Source organism: Triturus cristatus, chromosome 4_2 (genome assembly GCF_964204655.1).
Source record: "Triturus cristatus chromosome 4_2, aTriCri1.1, whole genome shotgun sequence".
NCBI lineage: Eukaryota > Metazoa > Chordata > Amphibia > Caudata > Salamandridae > Triturus > Triturus cristatus.
The window spans coordinates 284,120,095-284,136,709 of NC_140586.1; the positions used below are offsets into that span (position 1 = coordinate 284,120,095).

Below are 16,615 nucleotides of genomic sequence, written 5' to 3' on the forward strand. Positions count from 1 at the left end.
TGACGACCATCATTCCACATCCTGTTATTAAACAAATGTAAAAAGCAAGGAAATTAGGTGTACAATTACATTCTCTGTGGCTCTTTACCATTAAGGCACTGGCAAGCTCTAACATAATTACCATATTGATTCATTATGAATCATGCATTCCTACTCATATGAACCTATTATTTAAAAAAGAGGTAATTTCTGTTAATATTTTAGAAGTGCTTAACTCCTTTGATTGTAGGAGACAAACTGGTTTCCTCATTAAAAAAAATACACAACCTGTGTTGGAATGAGTAGATAGTTATAATCCTATTATTCTATATAGATTAATGTCATTTTGGTAGCATTTTTAAAATCCTTTTAAACATTTTTTGTAATATGTTCAATATATTGGTAAATATGCGTAGGCCAGTAAATGTTCGCAATATTATGCCTCCCGTTCTGCACTATTGGACACAACTTTAACTTTTTATAGCCCAATTTCACTCATAGAAGCATGTCTTGTTATCCTAGGTTTAATTCTTCAATCCAGTCTTTGCGGTCCATCTGGTAGTCACGAGTCCTGTTCTCTGTGGGCTTGATGGTGTCTCTCGTCCGTGCTATTCAAACCTCATAGAAAGACAAGGCTCCATCCTCTATGTTAACTACCATAATTGCAACGGTATCCTCCATGTTATTCATGGTGAATTCATCCTAGTATTAACCTTTGATCTAATTGAATTATTTTAAGTGAATTCCTGCAAGGGTTAAGTCTGTGCTCATTATTTCTTATTGTATAGATATATCTAATTTTAATTATTTCCCTATTTATGATTAAATGTTTCTATTATGTTTATTGTTGAAAGAAGTGTATAATGTTTAACTTCCCTAATGGTTCAATGGTGTCTCCAATCTGCGCCTTTTTAACTTCATAGAAAGACGAGGGTTCGTCTTCTATGTTGTCTACCATCAGTGCAATAGTAGCCATGTTTTCATAGTGGATTCATCGTAATATTAACCTTTGGTGTAATTGAATTCAGTTTAATGAATTCCTACAAGTATTAAGTCTGTGCACATTATTCCACTTATTATATATATCTCTAAATTAATTATTTCCATATTTTTGGTTAGAAGAAAATGTTTCAATTATGTTTATTGTTGAAAATAGTGTAAAATGTTTAACTATCGAATGGCGGCTATATTAACATGGTCCATCGATCATAAGATTGAAGGAATGAAGTCGATCTGCATTATATTAGTGCCTATTAAAGCCATTAATCTTTTACTTGCTCGTTTATAAATCATAATTACTCTTGTAGGGAAGGAGTTAAAGCCTATAAAAGGTATTAATCTCGTACTTATTAGTTTATGGATCATAAGTACTATTGTAGGGAAGGAGACCATCCTATATATTTATAGTTTTATATTTATTGTCAGTTTTATAGTCAATGATTCCTCCTAAAGCAATATTGTCATGATGCGTGTTGCAATGATGCGTGTTGCAAGCTCTTCAGTTAATAGGAGCCTACTGTCTCCCATAATACCATGGACTTATTGTATTGATCTTTTTTAAGAAACAGTTATTGATTTTGGTTTTTATCATGGTTTGAGTGTTCCTAAAGTGTCTTTCCCATAGACGCCTAACGTAATGTTTTTAAACTTAAATCCCTATTCGGTTGTCTATCTGAATTTCATTGAATGGAAATGTTCTCCTGCTGCTGTTTCAATATCTGTAATCCACAGAAGGGGAATGTGCGTAGGTTGGGCTGATTGATTTCAAAGTGTTCCATCCGTGGTAATTTCCCATCAGATTTATGAATGTTGAGATAATGGTCCTATATCCTTTGTTTTTTTTGTTTTTTTTTAAAAACCTTTATTGATATTTCGATCATTGACAAGTATGGGCCTACAACCCCCCAGGGCCGGCCGCTAAGCAATCAGAGCAATAAGATCAAATATAAGCACATGCGGCACCTCGGTAGCAAAATCTTCATACTGAGATAGTTCGGCCCGGGAGCCGCACAGGTAGGACACCAGAAGAAAAGGGGGTTTTTCATTTTATAATGAAACAAAACAGTAGGATCAGGTGCCAAACAATTTCCCAACAGCGATAAAGGGCAGGCCGCAGGATAGACGTTAGCAATAAACAGCAATCCATCGAATCCATGGCGCAGACACCGGAAATGATGGGGAAGAATATCAAAAACAGTTGCGCCTGCAGGCCCCCATACCTAACGCCCAGAGAACCCCAGGAAACTGTGGCACACATGGAGAGGCAACGGTTCACAGCAAAAGAGGCATACCACGCTGATCCCAGACAAGAAGAAACAAGAAGAAACGGAGAAGAAAAAGGAGGCCATGGAAAAAGAGAGAAAGACTGAGAAAGAAAAGAGTCCCCCCCCCAACCCCCCACCCTGCACCTCTGCAAATGAGTATGGCCCCTCCCCCCAGCAGTGTGCCTGTCGCCCTGGAACTAGACCCGAAATATAGAAGAAACAAGGAAAAAGGAATAAGAAAGAACCCCACCAGGCGGGGGGGTGGAGAAAATATAATAAACTGGAGGAGGGCCTTCAGAACATAACCCCGGCTTCTCCCTCCCGCACGGTAAGGTATCCCAACAGCAAACAATAAGTAGCACCAAATCGACCATCACAAAAGGGGGAATGGGGAGCATTGCGCACCGAATATGCTAGGAGCTATGTCCTGGGAGTACACAACCATGAGTCCGCCCGTCTACCAGATGACCACCCCGAGGGATCAGCCTCATCCCTGACCACTCCTGGCGATGCCACCCATGCCTACCCCTCGACCCAGCGCCATGTCCGATGTTCCAAGGTGAAGGGATGTCCCAAAACAACCGGGAAGCGACGCACACAGGTGGGGTGGAGGTCTCAGAACGCCAACACAGTCCGCATCTCGGAGGGACGTCTTTCCCAGTGCTGCCCCAGGATCTGCACTGCACACAAGGTCCGGGAAGGCTGAATCATCCAAAGTAGACAGACATTGCTGGTAAAGTCCCTGGGTGACCGGAGGTCGTGCACGGGACGGGGCCACCACCTTCCACTCGGAACCACTACCTCCGGAACAGATCAAACCCTCAGTCAGCCGATCATACGGTAGCATACTGTCCGGAGTGTCCGGCTGCGCACTAATCGCAGGGATGGCCGCGACATTATCCTCCTGTGTGCAGTGTAGGAAGTCCCTGTGTAACTGTGGACCAACATGCCGCCATTGTCCCAACGCTGATGCCACACCGTCGATCTTACTCCCCAAGACCTCGATGCCACGAGCCAAGGAGAAATGAAGGGCACCAAGGGCCTCAAGGAGGTCGCCGTACCCCAGCACTGCTCCCCGCGGTCGCTCTGCCACACTCCCAAAAGTCACACACTCCCAATCCTGCTGCGACACGGTGGACAGGATAGTAGGCTGCATCGCAACAAGATGGCCGCCGGGGGAGGCCCGACTCGTATGGGGGCCGGGACCCAGGGACAAGCACCTCGGAGTCCACGTCGCTGGAGACAGGGGTCCGGGGGCAGGTACAAATTCAGCCGTTGCGTGGACTCGGGCAACAGTCGTCTCCACCAAGGACCAGCAGCCGCGAAAATCCGGGAGCAGTCTGCAAGGATCAGGGCGAGCTAGGGGCGGTGTCCGGGCAGCTCACCGTCAAAGGCAGGGGCAAACACCGAAGAGTCTGAGAACTGCACCCCCGGGCATGCCCTCGATCCACTACGCTTTAGCAACGGGAGATGGCGAGATGCAGGCCGGGGGCAGCACCGCTCCGGTGGACCGACTCCACCCAGTCACCACAGGCCGTTGTTGTTAAACTGCCACCCGGCCAAGGCGTCCACTCGAGGTCCCGGCTCCGGGGCTGCACGGGCCGCAAAGTTCATCCGCAGATTTCTCAGGCGGTACAGTAGCCAGAAACCCCGGAGTCACACGATCGGTTGCCACTCTCCTTCACAAACACGATCCCATGGCGCAAGCTGAGGATCTAGTACAGGATATCCGTGCGGGATGCGGAGGTTCACGGAGCCGGGAATCTACGCTGCCGTCTCGGTCGCCATCTTGGCTCCTCCCTATATCCTTTGTTTTAACGGTATTATAGTGGTCCCAATACAGTTCTTGTACAAGGGACAGGTGATATTGTATATACAGACCTCAATAAATCATAAAAATGTTCACAAAAGCAACTAGGTCCTTTGTCTTCTAAGATTTCAGGGTTAAGACTTGGTCCCGAGTGCCGCAAGACGACGTTCACGGACCCACTCAATATGTGGTGTTTTGGCTCCAATCTTAAAATAAAACCTATTGCTATCCAGCGAAAGATTTGAAACAAACCTAAACCTTCTGGTCACCTGCCCGTTTCTTAATTGTGCCTTGGCATAACATTCATTCATAGGATTTTTTTAATGGTAAATATATTGCTGTGACGGATGCTAAGACAAACATGCATCAATAATGATTTGCGGGCATTTCACTGTGGCTGAAATACAGACTCCATCTTGATGCTGGTGTTTGCCCCACGGTAATGCAGGTTTGTTTTTCTTTTTTTACAACAGTTGCCAACATGCCCTCCACTCTCACTCCTACCCTGCCAACAGACGTTTCCCCCTACAACTGCAGCACCATTTAGTTAGGCTCAGCAGTGCTGGCACGGAATGCCACTTGGCGAGAATAACGCTGTACAAAGTTTTCATGTCCCCATTAATTTACATTTATTTTGTGCTTATATTTAGCACATAAAAAAATTCCTCCAATATATAGGAGTACCAATCAACCTTATTTCACAAGAAGAATCAGTGCATCTTTACAACACGTCAGCGACTCAGTCCTTCAAGACAAAATTCGAAGTAGATGCATGAAAAGTCTTTAGTGTAGTCCATATGAATTATCTACTGGCACCACTAAATAATAATGTTTTTTCATTATAGTATTTGCTTTGTATTAGGTTCCATGATGTGTTGATGTGTTTCGGCCTTATAAAATGATTTAAACGGCATTATCAGGACCTTCATAAGCCACTGGCTTTCCTCCCAGGTGACAGAGTTACATGGCTTTTTTTGTTTTTGTTTTTTGTTAGAGTTTTATATAGCGCGTACTTGACCTGTATCAGGTATTAGACTGCTTTACATAGCACCAGTTGCGTTACATGAGGACGCATTCATTTTTTGTTAGGCATTGGGTGATTAAGTGATTTGCCCAGAATCACAGGATGTTCAGCGTCATTGCCGAGACTCGAACCCGGTTCCCCAGATTCTAGGTTGACATCCCTAGCCGTTAAGCCAACTCCTCTCCCCAAGAGGTCAGAGAATTCAGTTACTGATACTGTGCATGTGAAATCCTCAACCTTGTAGGTGTGATTCTGCACTGGCTAATTGAGATCTCAGTGAAGACATTGAAGAAAGCATGAGTCACTTCTGAGTGGGTGCCCCACTCTCTTTTTCATGCAGCATTCTGTATAATTGTGGAGTCTATGATCCAAACAATTGTATGCAGATGGCACAACTTCTCATTTCTTTTGGCCCTGATCCAGACAAATTAAAGGACACTTACTCATGCTACATGAGGGAAATCGCTGCAGCGAGAAGACGGAGATCATGTTATTTGGCAAAGCCAACGAGCTGTGGTCAACAGACTGGTGGCCAGTGGGACTTGGTCCTGCCCCACACCCAAGCAGAGGATGAAAAATCTTGGAGTGAAAATAGTCAGTCTTTCACCATGAAAGACTAAGTCACTGCCACAAGTGGCACCTGTTTTCCTCTAGAAAAAAACCCTGTCCAAACCTTCATAACCAGACGCCTGGACTATAGGAACACTTTACTGGCAGGAATAAATTACTCTCTGTTAACCAAGTTGCAAATAGTGCAGAATACAGCCGCTCAACTTATTTGGAGCCCTCCTGCACGCACCTCTACCCCCATCCTAAGGAAACTGTACTGGCAGCCCATCAGAAAGCAGGTTGTTTTCAAACTCTGCTGTCTGGCACACAGAGCTCTGCATAAGGCCCGCCTAGCCTATCTGTCGTCCTGCCTTAACCACTATCTGCCATCTAGGCAGCCAAGATCTTCTAATCAAGCACTTCTGTTGACCCCACGCATCCGCACTTCAAGATTCAGGGATATATCCTTTTGTTATGTGGTGCCTTATTACTGGAACAGATGCCCGCTTCATCTCTGCACTTGCCCAGACTTCATAAAGTTTAAGAAGATGCTAAAGACCTGGCTGTTTTAGACTGTTATCTCCTTGCCATGATCAGTACAACGCCGAGATACTCCTCTGGGATTGCATTGTGCACTATACCAAGACACCGAAATAAATAATACATCTCACATTAACGTTAAGCTAAAAAAATGTGTGTGACTCTTTGTCTAACCAAGTCATGTTGGTGACTTTGACACCCTCTGCCTTTGGCTCCTGTTTATTAGTCTGCCTGAAGGCCAACAGGGGACGTTTTTGGCCAAAAGTGACTTACAAAGGAAAAGTCTTCTTATTCCTCATAAAAACAGTCCAACGTGCAACTATTTGAAGTCCTGATGCCATTTATTGGCACTCAACTCTTCCTCGTCCTCTAAGTAGGTTCTGATGTTGAAAATTACTAAGCCAGCATTCTTATCTCTATAGGTGGACAATGTGCATGTTGAGATCTGGCAGACATGTTGAACCCCTTCAAGACTGCTGTGGTGCACTCTGTGCCATTCTCCAAGGCCGAGCTCGCTTCTACAAGTTTGGTGATTCTGGTAGCTGCTACCCTGGCGTCTCCCCTCTCAAAGCCTGCTCTGGCTCTGTCACTGGTGCCACTATTAACAAAGCTATGCCTTCCGAGGCACCAACACCCATGTGCTCAGTGACACCCATGATGCCTCTCCTGGCATTGACATGCACACTGACATTGTTGACTGATACCATCCTCAGAGCCTTGTTCAGTGCTGCCTTTGCAACACTCAATGTTGTTTGAAATTATTCAAGCAGCAACGAATACGTTCAATATTGTTTAATGACAAACCGTTGTTACAATGTCTCCCTACAGCCCAAAGATTTGCCCACAAGGCTAAACTCTTCCTGTCCAGTCCTAATGCTCCAGTCATGTTCCACAATGACTATGGCCATGCAGAGGATAATTAGGAGGTGGGTAAACTCCTTAGCTTTTACATCAAATATATTGACTTCTTCTTGGACATATAAAATGGAAGTTGTCTATATAAATCTCCCCATGGGGACATCCTTACCAATCTGTTCATCATTTATAGGAAGTGTCTTCAATAACGATGCTGGTTTGACTTTGGGCAATATACTGGGGTCAAGTCTTGCATCTGAAGAGAAATCTTGCAACCTTCCTCTGCATTCTCAATCTTTACTACATTTCAACAATCCAATTTTAGAGCCCACCAGGCTACCTCGGGGAAACCACTGATGGGACCAGCAGTTCAGACAAATTATGAGACAACACAGGCCTGCACCCTGTGACCTGAAATTCTTCTTTTCCCAGTCCCCCCTCATAGACAAATGTGGTACAAGCTTCTTCCTTGAAATTGAATCCAAACACCTGCTGACTGCTCATCCTGACTGAGAATCTAAGAAACTGGATTCAGTGGGTGGAAAGTCTTTTTCTGCCAGCTATGCCCTTCGCACCACACATGCCACATGTCTTTCGGGATGCTATGTCCTAGCCCTGTGTTAGATGACTAAATTAACCATTATCAGATTACTTGTAATAGTAAAAAAGCCTTGGCCCTAAAGTGCAGTCTGCAGACACCATTGCTCGATCCATGGGCACATCTGTGATGATGCATCGCATGCAAGGGTGCTATCCAGTGACTTTTCAGGAGGTGTACAAATAACTCATGAGCAAGCCCTCTACAGCAAGCAGCTATTTGGGGAAAAGGTTGCCACCCTTCCTAGAGCTCTTTAACAATAGATAAGCGACGGCACTCTTGATGTGCTTAACCTTCTTTTTGAAGCAATTTTACCAGAAGTACTAAACATATTTGGTCTAATTCTGGACTACATAGTTCAATCAGCCTCATCCTTTGTAGCTGGTCCAATGCCACTTTCAGGCAGTGGTGGATGAAGACTATGCCAGCAGTAACTCCAGTACTTGCCATCGCCCACTGGTGCAACTGCATCAAAACCTCAGACTCCTCGCCTCTTCATCACCAAATCCTAGTGCAAGGGAGGGTCAACCATTTCTGCACAAATTGGCAGTTAATCATGATGGATCATTGAACCATCCAGCTAGTCTTCAAGGAAGTATGCCTTACCCTTTCTTTCCTCCCCTCTTCTCTTGACTTCCCTTTTCCACCAGGGCGTGCTCTCTAGTACATGCCTCGATTATGAATATGTAGGTTCTTGCCCTTCTGAGCCAAGGGGCTATAGAGGTGGTGGGGCCCTTAGAGGATATGGTCATGGGGTTTCGCTGCCTTTACTTCATGGTTCCCATGAAGGATCGAGTTCTAAGCTCTAAACCTTAATTTCTTAAACATCAGGACAAGTTCGAAATCTGTCCCTCAGCCAGTTTGTGCTGGACATCATTATAGGGGGGCATTGGCTGCTGTCCCTTAACTTCCTGGATGCCTACTTGATCCTTCCTGTCCACGGGTGCTACTTGAGGGTTGCTCGGAGGTCTCAGTACTATTAATTCACAGTTCTGCGGTTTGTTCTGATGACTGCTCTGGAGTATTTAGGTTATGGCCGGTGTTGCGGCTTCAATGCAAGAGGTCATGATTCCAAGTAGTTCCAAATTTGGATGACTGGCTGGAGAAGGAAAGGTTGCCTGCTTTGCTCAAAAACATCTTCAGTGTGACATGACTCTACTCCACAACCTTGACTCTGACTGACACCTAGAAGTCCCCTTTCGCATCCATGAAGAGGCTGACGTTTATAGGAGTGGTGCTAGACCCTTTTGAAGGTTGTTCTTTCACCTCAAAGGTTTGCGGAGAATCGAGATAGAGTTCCGATGTTTCTGGCTCAGACTCCATTTCTGTTTTGCAAGTCATATACCTTTTTAGGCCTAATGGCTGCATGCATTCTGTAAGTAGGAGCTGCACGCCTGATCGGGGATGAGAGCACTTTATTGATGCCTAGGGGAGCAGTAGCTCTGACATCAGAGGAACCTCTCAGCTCGGGTGTGGATCTTCAACTCATTTATCCCAGACCTGCTTTGGTGGATGTGCCCCTCCAACCTGTCAGTGGGTTGTCCCTTGAGACCTCTACAGTTGCTACAGATATTTCCTTACTAGACTGTGCACTCACCTGGTTGACATGAGGGTGCATTTGCTATGGTTCGCGTTGAAGCAGTGCCTACACATAAGCATGTTATCCCGCATGTGACCTTTCTTGCTATGAAAGACGTTCACCCTTTCAGCTCAGTGACCCATTTAAGCTGTATCCGACACCACCACCATCACTGACCATGACATCAACAGACAGGTGATCATAGGTTTATGGACACACTGCTGGGAGGTGATTTGACTGTAGCAGTGGGCCCAATAATCGTATAATCTTTGTGTTAGTAGCATACCTCACCGTGAGAGTGAATGCTCTGATTTGCCTCTCCTTGGAAGATTACAAGAGGGAACTTCATACCAAAGTAAGGGAAGTGATCTTTGTCAAGCTGTGGTGGCCTAGCATAGATTTCTTTTCTACAGTCCAGAAGAGTGAAGTGTCATGAGGTTTGTGTCATACCTTACCCCTTAATGGATCCGTGGGGGAGGCTTTGAGGTTCGACTGATCACAGGGCCAGCTTCAGGAGTCCAGCTCATCCCATTTTTGCAGAGTGTCGTGCAGAAGGTGCAAAAGGAACAGTCACAGCTGATCCTAGATGTCCAAGATAGGGTGAGGAGGATTTGGTAAGCTAATCTGTTGGAACTCTGCCTTCTGTTCTGCTCAGTACGGCCACGTCATTCATCCCAATCCCCAAATGCTGCTGCTGCATGTGCATAAGAGTGAGTGGTACCAACTATAGCCCTACTGTTAGCCATCTGAAATTGCTGACGTCCTCTTTGGTGCCAGGGAACGTGCCATGAAATCCCTTTTTGCAGATCTTTGTAATAAGTGTAGGCCGTGAAACTAGTTAGAAGGCTTGAATTATTTTCAACCAAATAAAACGTTACTTAGCTTACCTTCCAGATTTGTGACCCCATATAAACGGTCCCCAGCCATCGTTGTTTAAATTTCCGCTAGTGGCCCATTTTATGAAAGATTTATTATACTTGTTTACTCTTACTCTGTTTATTGTTCCTCTGTGGGAATTGAATTGTATGTGAACGTTCCATGTTGAATCCTTGAACGTGCCTGTGCACCGTTGCCCAATTGAACTCCTGACTCTGAAAACTGCCTTTTTAATGGCAGTGACTGCAACCCAGTAGGTCTGTGATCTCCAGACCCTCTCAGTTTAACCAGCATTCAAGGTTTTCTACTGAGGTAAATTTGTTCTTCGCACTTGTCCACCATTATTACTGAAAGTGCTATCTTCCTTTTATATAGGTCTGGCTACAATTCATACCTCCTCATTCCATCAACCGGACGAGAGGCTACATAGAATGGTCCTAGTTGTGGATGTCTTTGTTTATTGACTACAATCAGCTGGACATAGTGGATGGTCAACTCTGTAGACTTCAGTGGAGGCAATCGGGGCAAATCAATGATCAGTTGCATCATTTCACATTGGTTTACTGTTTGTATTCAGATCTGCTATGCCTTGGTCAATAACGAGCCTTCAAACTGCATTTGTGCCCACTCCACAAAGGCCATGACTGCGCCCACTGCCCTCATCGGAGACATTATGATGTTTAACATCTGCCAGGTGGCCTCTTAGCCGTTCTTGCATACTTTCGATAAACATAACTGCCTGTCCCCTCATGCATGCAACAACGGATACTTTACCACAGCTGTTTTGCATGACTTCTGTGCGTAATCGGTGGTAGCCAGTTCCCACATCACAGGAAGGTATTGCTTTGGGACTCCTTTGTAAGGTGAAGAATTTGTGGGAAGAAGTATCCATTAGAAGAAAAAGTTAGTGCCGTATATGCTCAGATGTCACCTGTGCCAGCAGCGTTGGGGCTGGTTGCAAGGCACCACCTGGTAGCATTGAAGAGCCAACAGTAGAGTAAAAGTTTTCAGATCTAGTCTGACACCTGGAAGATGTACATGAAATGAGTAATCTGAAGGAAGATTTAGTATCCCCCAGATATTTTCGTTACCAAAAGTAAGTAACTTTTTTCAGTGGCTTTGTAGCTTAACCAGCCAAGATGTTCTTTGTTGGTTTTTAACCATCAAATACCTGTGTGTTTTTGGTTGGCATTTCCATCTTTTAATGGCAATAAAATAAGTGAATTTTTAAAGGCAGTTGGCCAAATTAAAGTTTTCAAGAGAAAATAGCTCCGATTTGGGGTTTTAATGTAGCACCAACATGTTTATACGTAATCAGACGTCCTGATTTTCGGACCCAACAACTCCCCTGGTGGCTCACCAAACTGAGACCCACGCCAACACCCACTGACTAGGCACAAACTCCGGGCATAATCCTGGACAGCAAACTCTCCATGTGACCCCAAATCAATTCCTTCACATCCCCCTGCTTCAACATCCTCTGCTGAGAAAAATTATCAAGTGGCTCCAAGATGAAAATCGCAGAAGCAGACACCACCCTGTGTCGTAAGGAGAATAATTATTTTTGTTCTGACTAGGTTAATGAAATAAGAAAACATGTATTTTGATCTTGTAAAACAAAAGCGTATGCAAAACCACAGAATAAATTGCTTCCTTTCCTGGTGTGTGAACCATTAAATATTCCATTACATTTTTTTGCTGCAGGAACACGCACGGAAAGCACTCGACTTTCTTTGGGAAAAACGGCAGCGAAGCAGCAATCTAGTTGGGGTTACAATTAACATACATACTGGAGACTGGGTGCGAAAAGGTTGGTATTCGTCTTCCTCAGACTACATCTACAGGTTAAGAATGCGCGTGCACCTCTTTTTGGGGCTTAACATTAGCACCACCTGAAGTGGACAAAAAGAGTTGCTTTTCTTTGCTACACGTTGTCGAGCATTAACGGGTTGTTGATTTTATGTTTTTTACTATTTACCTCCTTGTTCATCTGGTAGTTTACAAAACGTTTGTGTAAATTGGGCACTGGATTGTGCGGTTTAAATATTTTAGAAAGTAAAGGTCATAGAGCCTGACACAGAATACATACAATAACATTGTCCTCCACTAGATTAAGACGTTGTTTTGGGGTGGATTATATGGCAGCTTGTAGCTTTGATCCTGTTCTGATCTCACGTACAGCCTCCTAATTTTTTATTTGAAATTAGCAGTTTTTTATCAAAAGGTTTATTTCTCCGCTCCAAAAACATCTTTTCTCCAGTGCATCTGGGAGCTGGCAAAATAATTATTTCTGTCACGTAAATGTCATCTTGACTGAGCCTTTCTATGTAAATCCTTTGCAGTCAGGTGGCCTTGGTCTATGAAACCAAGGGTTCAAGGCTTTACCAGTTGGCAGTGTGTGATCATTTTCTCGAGCTTGTCTTGGTTGTAACTGAGCAGGTAAAAGCTCCCCTTAGCTTATCAGACTCTAGAAAAGAGGTTATATTTTTCCTTCTTAAAGGGTTCTAAATGTACAGCACTGGTGATGCTCAACATGCATGTGGGAAACGCTAACATTCTGTGGCTGCCTATGGGACCTTCGCTACCTGGAACATGTACATTCTTCTAATACATGCATTATTACATGGGAATGAGTCACTTTTTTGATGTTCGAGTGTATGTGTAGTGACGCTATGCTCTGCTGTTGTAAACTATCATAATTGAAGATGCAGTGTGGATACTCATATGATCAGGAGGTAACGTACTTTTTGATCGCCATTGTTAATGAATTGTTTTATAATGGAAGGTGAAATCTTTAAAAAAGGTCAAATTAAAAATTGGACATTAAGACTTTGACCTTTCCTCAAACCTTTAATTTTGGTACACATACATAAACAGTAACATTTGAACAAGCAGTATTTCATACTTTCAGAACAGATGTTTTAGCATCCATTTCTGAGATGTCTTGTAATATGCTTGTCTTTATGCAAACCAGTTCCACTTGTTCATTTAGCATTTTTCCTTTTGCCTTTTTCCAGATAGTGGTGTTGGAGCTGGAATCGATTCCTATTATGAATATTTATTGAAAGCCTACGTACTGCTTGGAGATGACAGCTTTCTGGAAAGGTTCAACACTGTGAGTATATTACTAAAGATCAGAGGTTCCCTACTTTTTAGGTCACGCCTACGCGGCTCGCATGCGCTGCATAGGAGACCTTTAGCTGTCGTCCAGCTCTTTTTCAAAGCACATACACGTGCTTGTGGCAGCATACGCCTTGCGGGAGTGCACAGCGGCGTGCCACAAGCTCGAGTATGTGCTTTGAAAAAGAGCAGACTGTTCTCTCAAGCGCGCGCGCTGCACGACTTTTGAAAAAACAAACACATTTTTAAACTTTTAGCGCAAGGCGCGCACGCTTCTTTTAAATGGTTGCTTTGCACCCGTAAACACCCTTCGTTTTCACCTCTTTCCGGTGCACAGTTTAGTCGCATTGTATTTTCTCAATGCACATTCAACTTGTGGCCTCTCTGCTGACACTGCCTGGAAGATTTAGACCTGACACTTCCGGCTCCTAAGGAAGTGTGACAGCTGCAACAGCTGGAGGGCCGCTACCAGTGATTCTCATGGCTAGTAGCTCAACTCCGCTTCTTCACCTCCCTTACCATTCCAGAAGGTTCCATCTCGGAAAGATGAACTGCTGCCACTTATTTAGTATTTGTGGGCCACCTTCCGTCCTGGCACAGCTGACATTTGAATTGCGCCAGGATATCACATAATGTTGGGAATTTTGGTAAAAGCTTGTTACGTGAAACTTTCGAAGTTACACTATCATGCTACATCCCGTACGTATGCGCCATTTGCAAAAAACTTTTATTACAAGCACACAGAAATACTTCCATCCAGGGCACAATTCTCTTCCCTTCTCTTTACTCACCAATCCCCCAAGTCCCATCGTTTTCCTTCTCTCATTCCTCTCCACCTCTGTTCATTGTCTTTCACCCTCTCACTGCATTGCGTTCCTTCTCCCCCGCCGCTTACTCCAGCACTGCAACCCTCTTTTCATCATTATTTTCGGTCTATCCTGCTTTTCTTGTTTTCTTTCCCGCCTCCCACCTCTCCGACTTGTAGGATCCCTCACTCCAGCTCTAGAGTAGTAAATGAATGGCTAAATCTACATTTAATCCTTAAAACAGATTATTCCACCTCAAAATTCACCAACAGCTCTCTGGTACACTGAAGCACTTAAAGCACCAAACAGATTTGTAAAACACTTCAGAGAAAACTTTCTATCCAAAAGGTCGAGCTGAATAAAGATGAACTATACCACTGCTTTAAAGGATAAAAGCTGGTTATTTTTCTGAGTGCATTTCTCAAGAACTATGAGTTTGTCTGATTTCCTTCACAACACAATCACTAGTTTGGATAACTACTTTTTGCAAATACACTTGGCAAAGAGACCTATACACAGAGAATCTAACTTCGGATCCTGGACCTTATTTGCACCTGTGACGATTGATCAGATGGCCAACATCTCAGGTTCCTTAACTTCTGCTTCTGGATGTCTTTTCAGTACACCAACAAAAAAATCAGCAACACCATTACTCCTTTTTTCGACTACTTTATGTAACTCCCCACTTTCCTAATTAAAGGTACTCCCTAACTGGAAAGCTGCCATAGTCACCCACCCCGCTATTGAAAAATACCAATGATCGAGCTCAACAATTTTGCCAACTTCCATCCAATTTTCCTATTGCACTTCTATGCAAAGATTACAGAAGCACTAATTAACAACAAGCATTGGCATAGCCAATAGGTCTCGCCTTTGGGACCTTATGAGTGTTTAGCCATGCAACAGTTAATGTTGTTGCACAAAGGATATTGTGCTGCATACCTAAATACTTATAAGGCCCCAAAGGTGCGACCTATTGGCTATGCCAATGCTTGTTCTATATTGAGAGCTATTTGAGATTAATGAAAGCCATCCTAAACTGATAACAGATACCAGTGTCACAGTAGGGACCGCATCAGAAAGGATTTCGTTAGTGGCTACTCTCTGCAGGATTACCAATAATGACTACCCGTGAGCAGCAGATATGATGAACATCAGCAATATCAAAAACGCTTTATTAACTTGAAATACATTTGCATAAGTCTGGAAATAACCGATATAGCACCAGAAGCCCTTTGGCAACAGCGAAATTATATACGCAGTAAGAATCATCATTTCATCTACTAGTGTTAAATATGCTTTAAATGGTAATACTTTTGTCTCCAATCATCGCCTTCTCACCTTCTGAAAATACACATTTGCTTTCAAGTGTACTTTTTTTTTTTTTTTTTTTTGTGTTTGAATATATTTAATCAACCTAAACAGCTAGTCATTTAAAAATAAAATAATACCTGCTTGTGGGGATGCTGCATAGTGGGACACAGAGGGGACAGCTCACTTAACTGTGCCTCACCCTGCCCACCAATAAAGTGGCATGAATTTAGGTCGCTAAGGGGTCCTGCTGCCTGGGAATACAGTTTACTCTGACCTTGTTGCAAGACTGCATAGACACACATGGAGGGGACTTCCACAACTATATTGCCCACCTCCCTAGATTGTTCCTAGCCCCGCCCACCAGCCATTTCGGTCATTAAGGACTCCTGATAGAAGTGGGCGAGCCCTGGCCAAGGGCTGGCTTGTCTCTAACAAAGAAGTGGTGGAGTGCTGTGATAGTATGCCCATTTTACAACGAAAATAGGAGCACCAAACCTGCTGGACTGCTTATAAACTGTAACTTAACTGGCCAGTGGGATTTTGGGATGGAAGGTGCTCAAGTCAGTCAGGTGCTCCCCTGGTAGTTGTGCTAATATAATATTCTTTCTCCTCCGGTTATATATTTTTTCTAAATTAAAGGTGTGCTTTTCACTTTGATTTTCATTGTCTCTTATTAAGAGAGTGTGGACATTGATTCAGCAAAACCTGCAGTTACTCACAAGCATAAAGCGTCAAGCTACAGTTACTGAAGGGGAAACAATGGTTCTGACCATTACTGATGCTAACCCATTTGCCCCTGGTCGGAGGAAAGACAGCAAAAGTTCGATTTCGACACACTAAATCGACCAAATTTATGTCTGTAAGAAAGAGGGGATGTAAGAAATTGCATTTTTTCAAACCAATATAACATGCAACAGATGTCTCTAGTGAAAGACTCTGAGGTCTGAAAAGGCAGTTATGTTTAACATCCTGGTTGCTAACCATTTCTCTCTCCTACCCTGCCAGGATAAGGGCACGAAACTTGGGACACAAAGGAAGAGCGTTCAGACAAAATTACGAATTGAATCCAGAATAAACAGCCTTGTTTCAGAATAAAAAGACTAAAAAAAGGACTTAATTTAAACAAAGTTTCACTCGAATAAAGTACGCAATAATTCTGACACTCTAATACTGTTGGTATTGTTTTTGAACGAGATTCTATCACTGTTTATAGAAATATTAGATCAACGTCAAGTACATCCGGGGGACTCTATTCGATCGCACCCTTGGGGATGGAAATTCTCTTCCACATTCTTTCTGAA

General features: G+C 43.6%; 1 protein-coding gene across 1 annotated transcript in view; it reads left to right on the plus strand.

Moving 5' to 3' along the window:
• EDEM3 (ER degradation enhancing alpha-mannosidase like protein 3) overlaps nucleotides 1-16,615 on the plus strand; it is a 326,937-nt gene that overhangs the window by 140,392 nt on the left and 169,930 nt on the right. Inside the window, exons 8-9 of the mRNA XM_085601522.1 lie at nucleotides 11,779-11,884; nucleotides 13,092-13,189. Of these exons, the coding sequence (XP_085457648.1) occupies nucleotides 11,779-11,884; nucleotides 13,092-13,189 (204 nt within the window). The remainder of the gene's footprint in view (nucleotides 1-11,778; nucleotides 11,885-13,091; nucleotides 13,190-16,615) is intronic.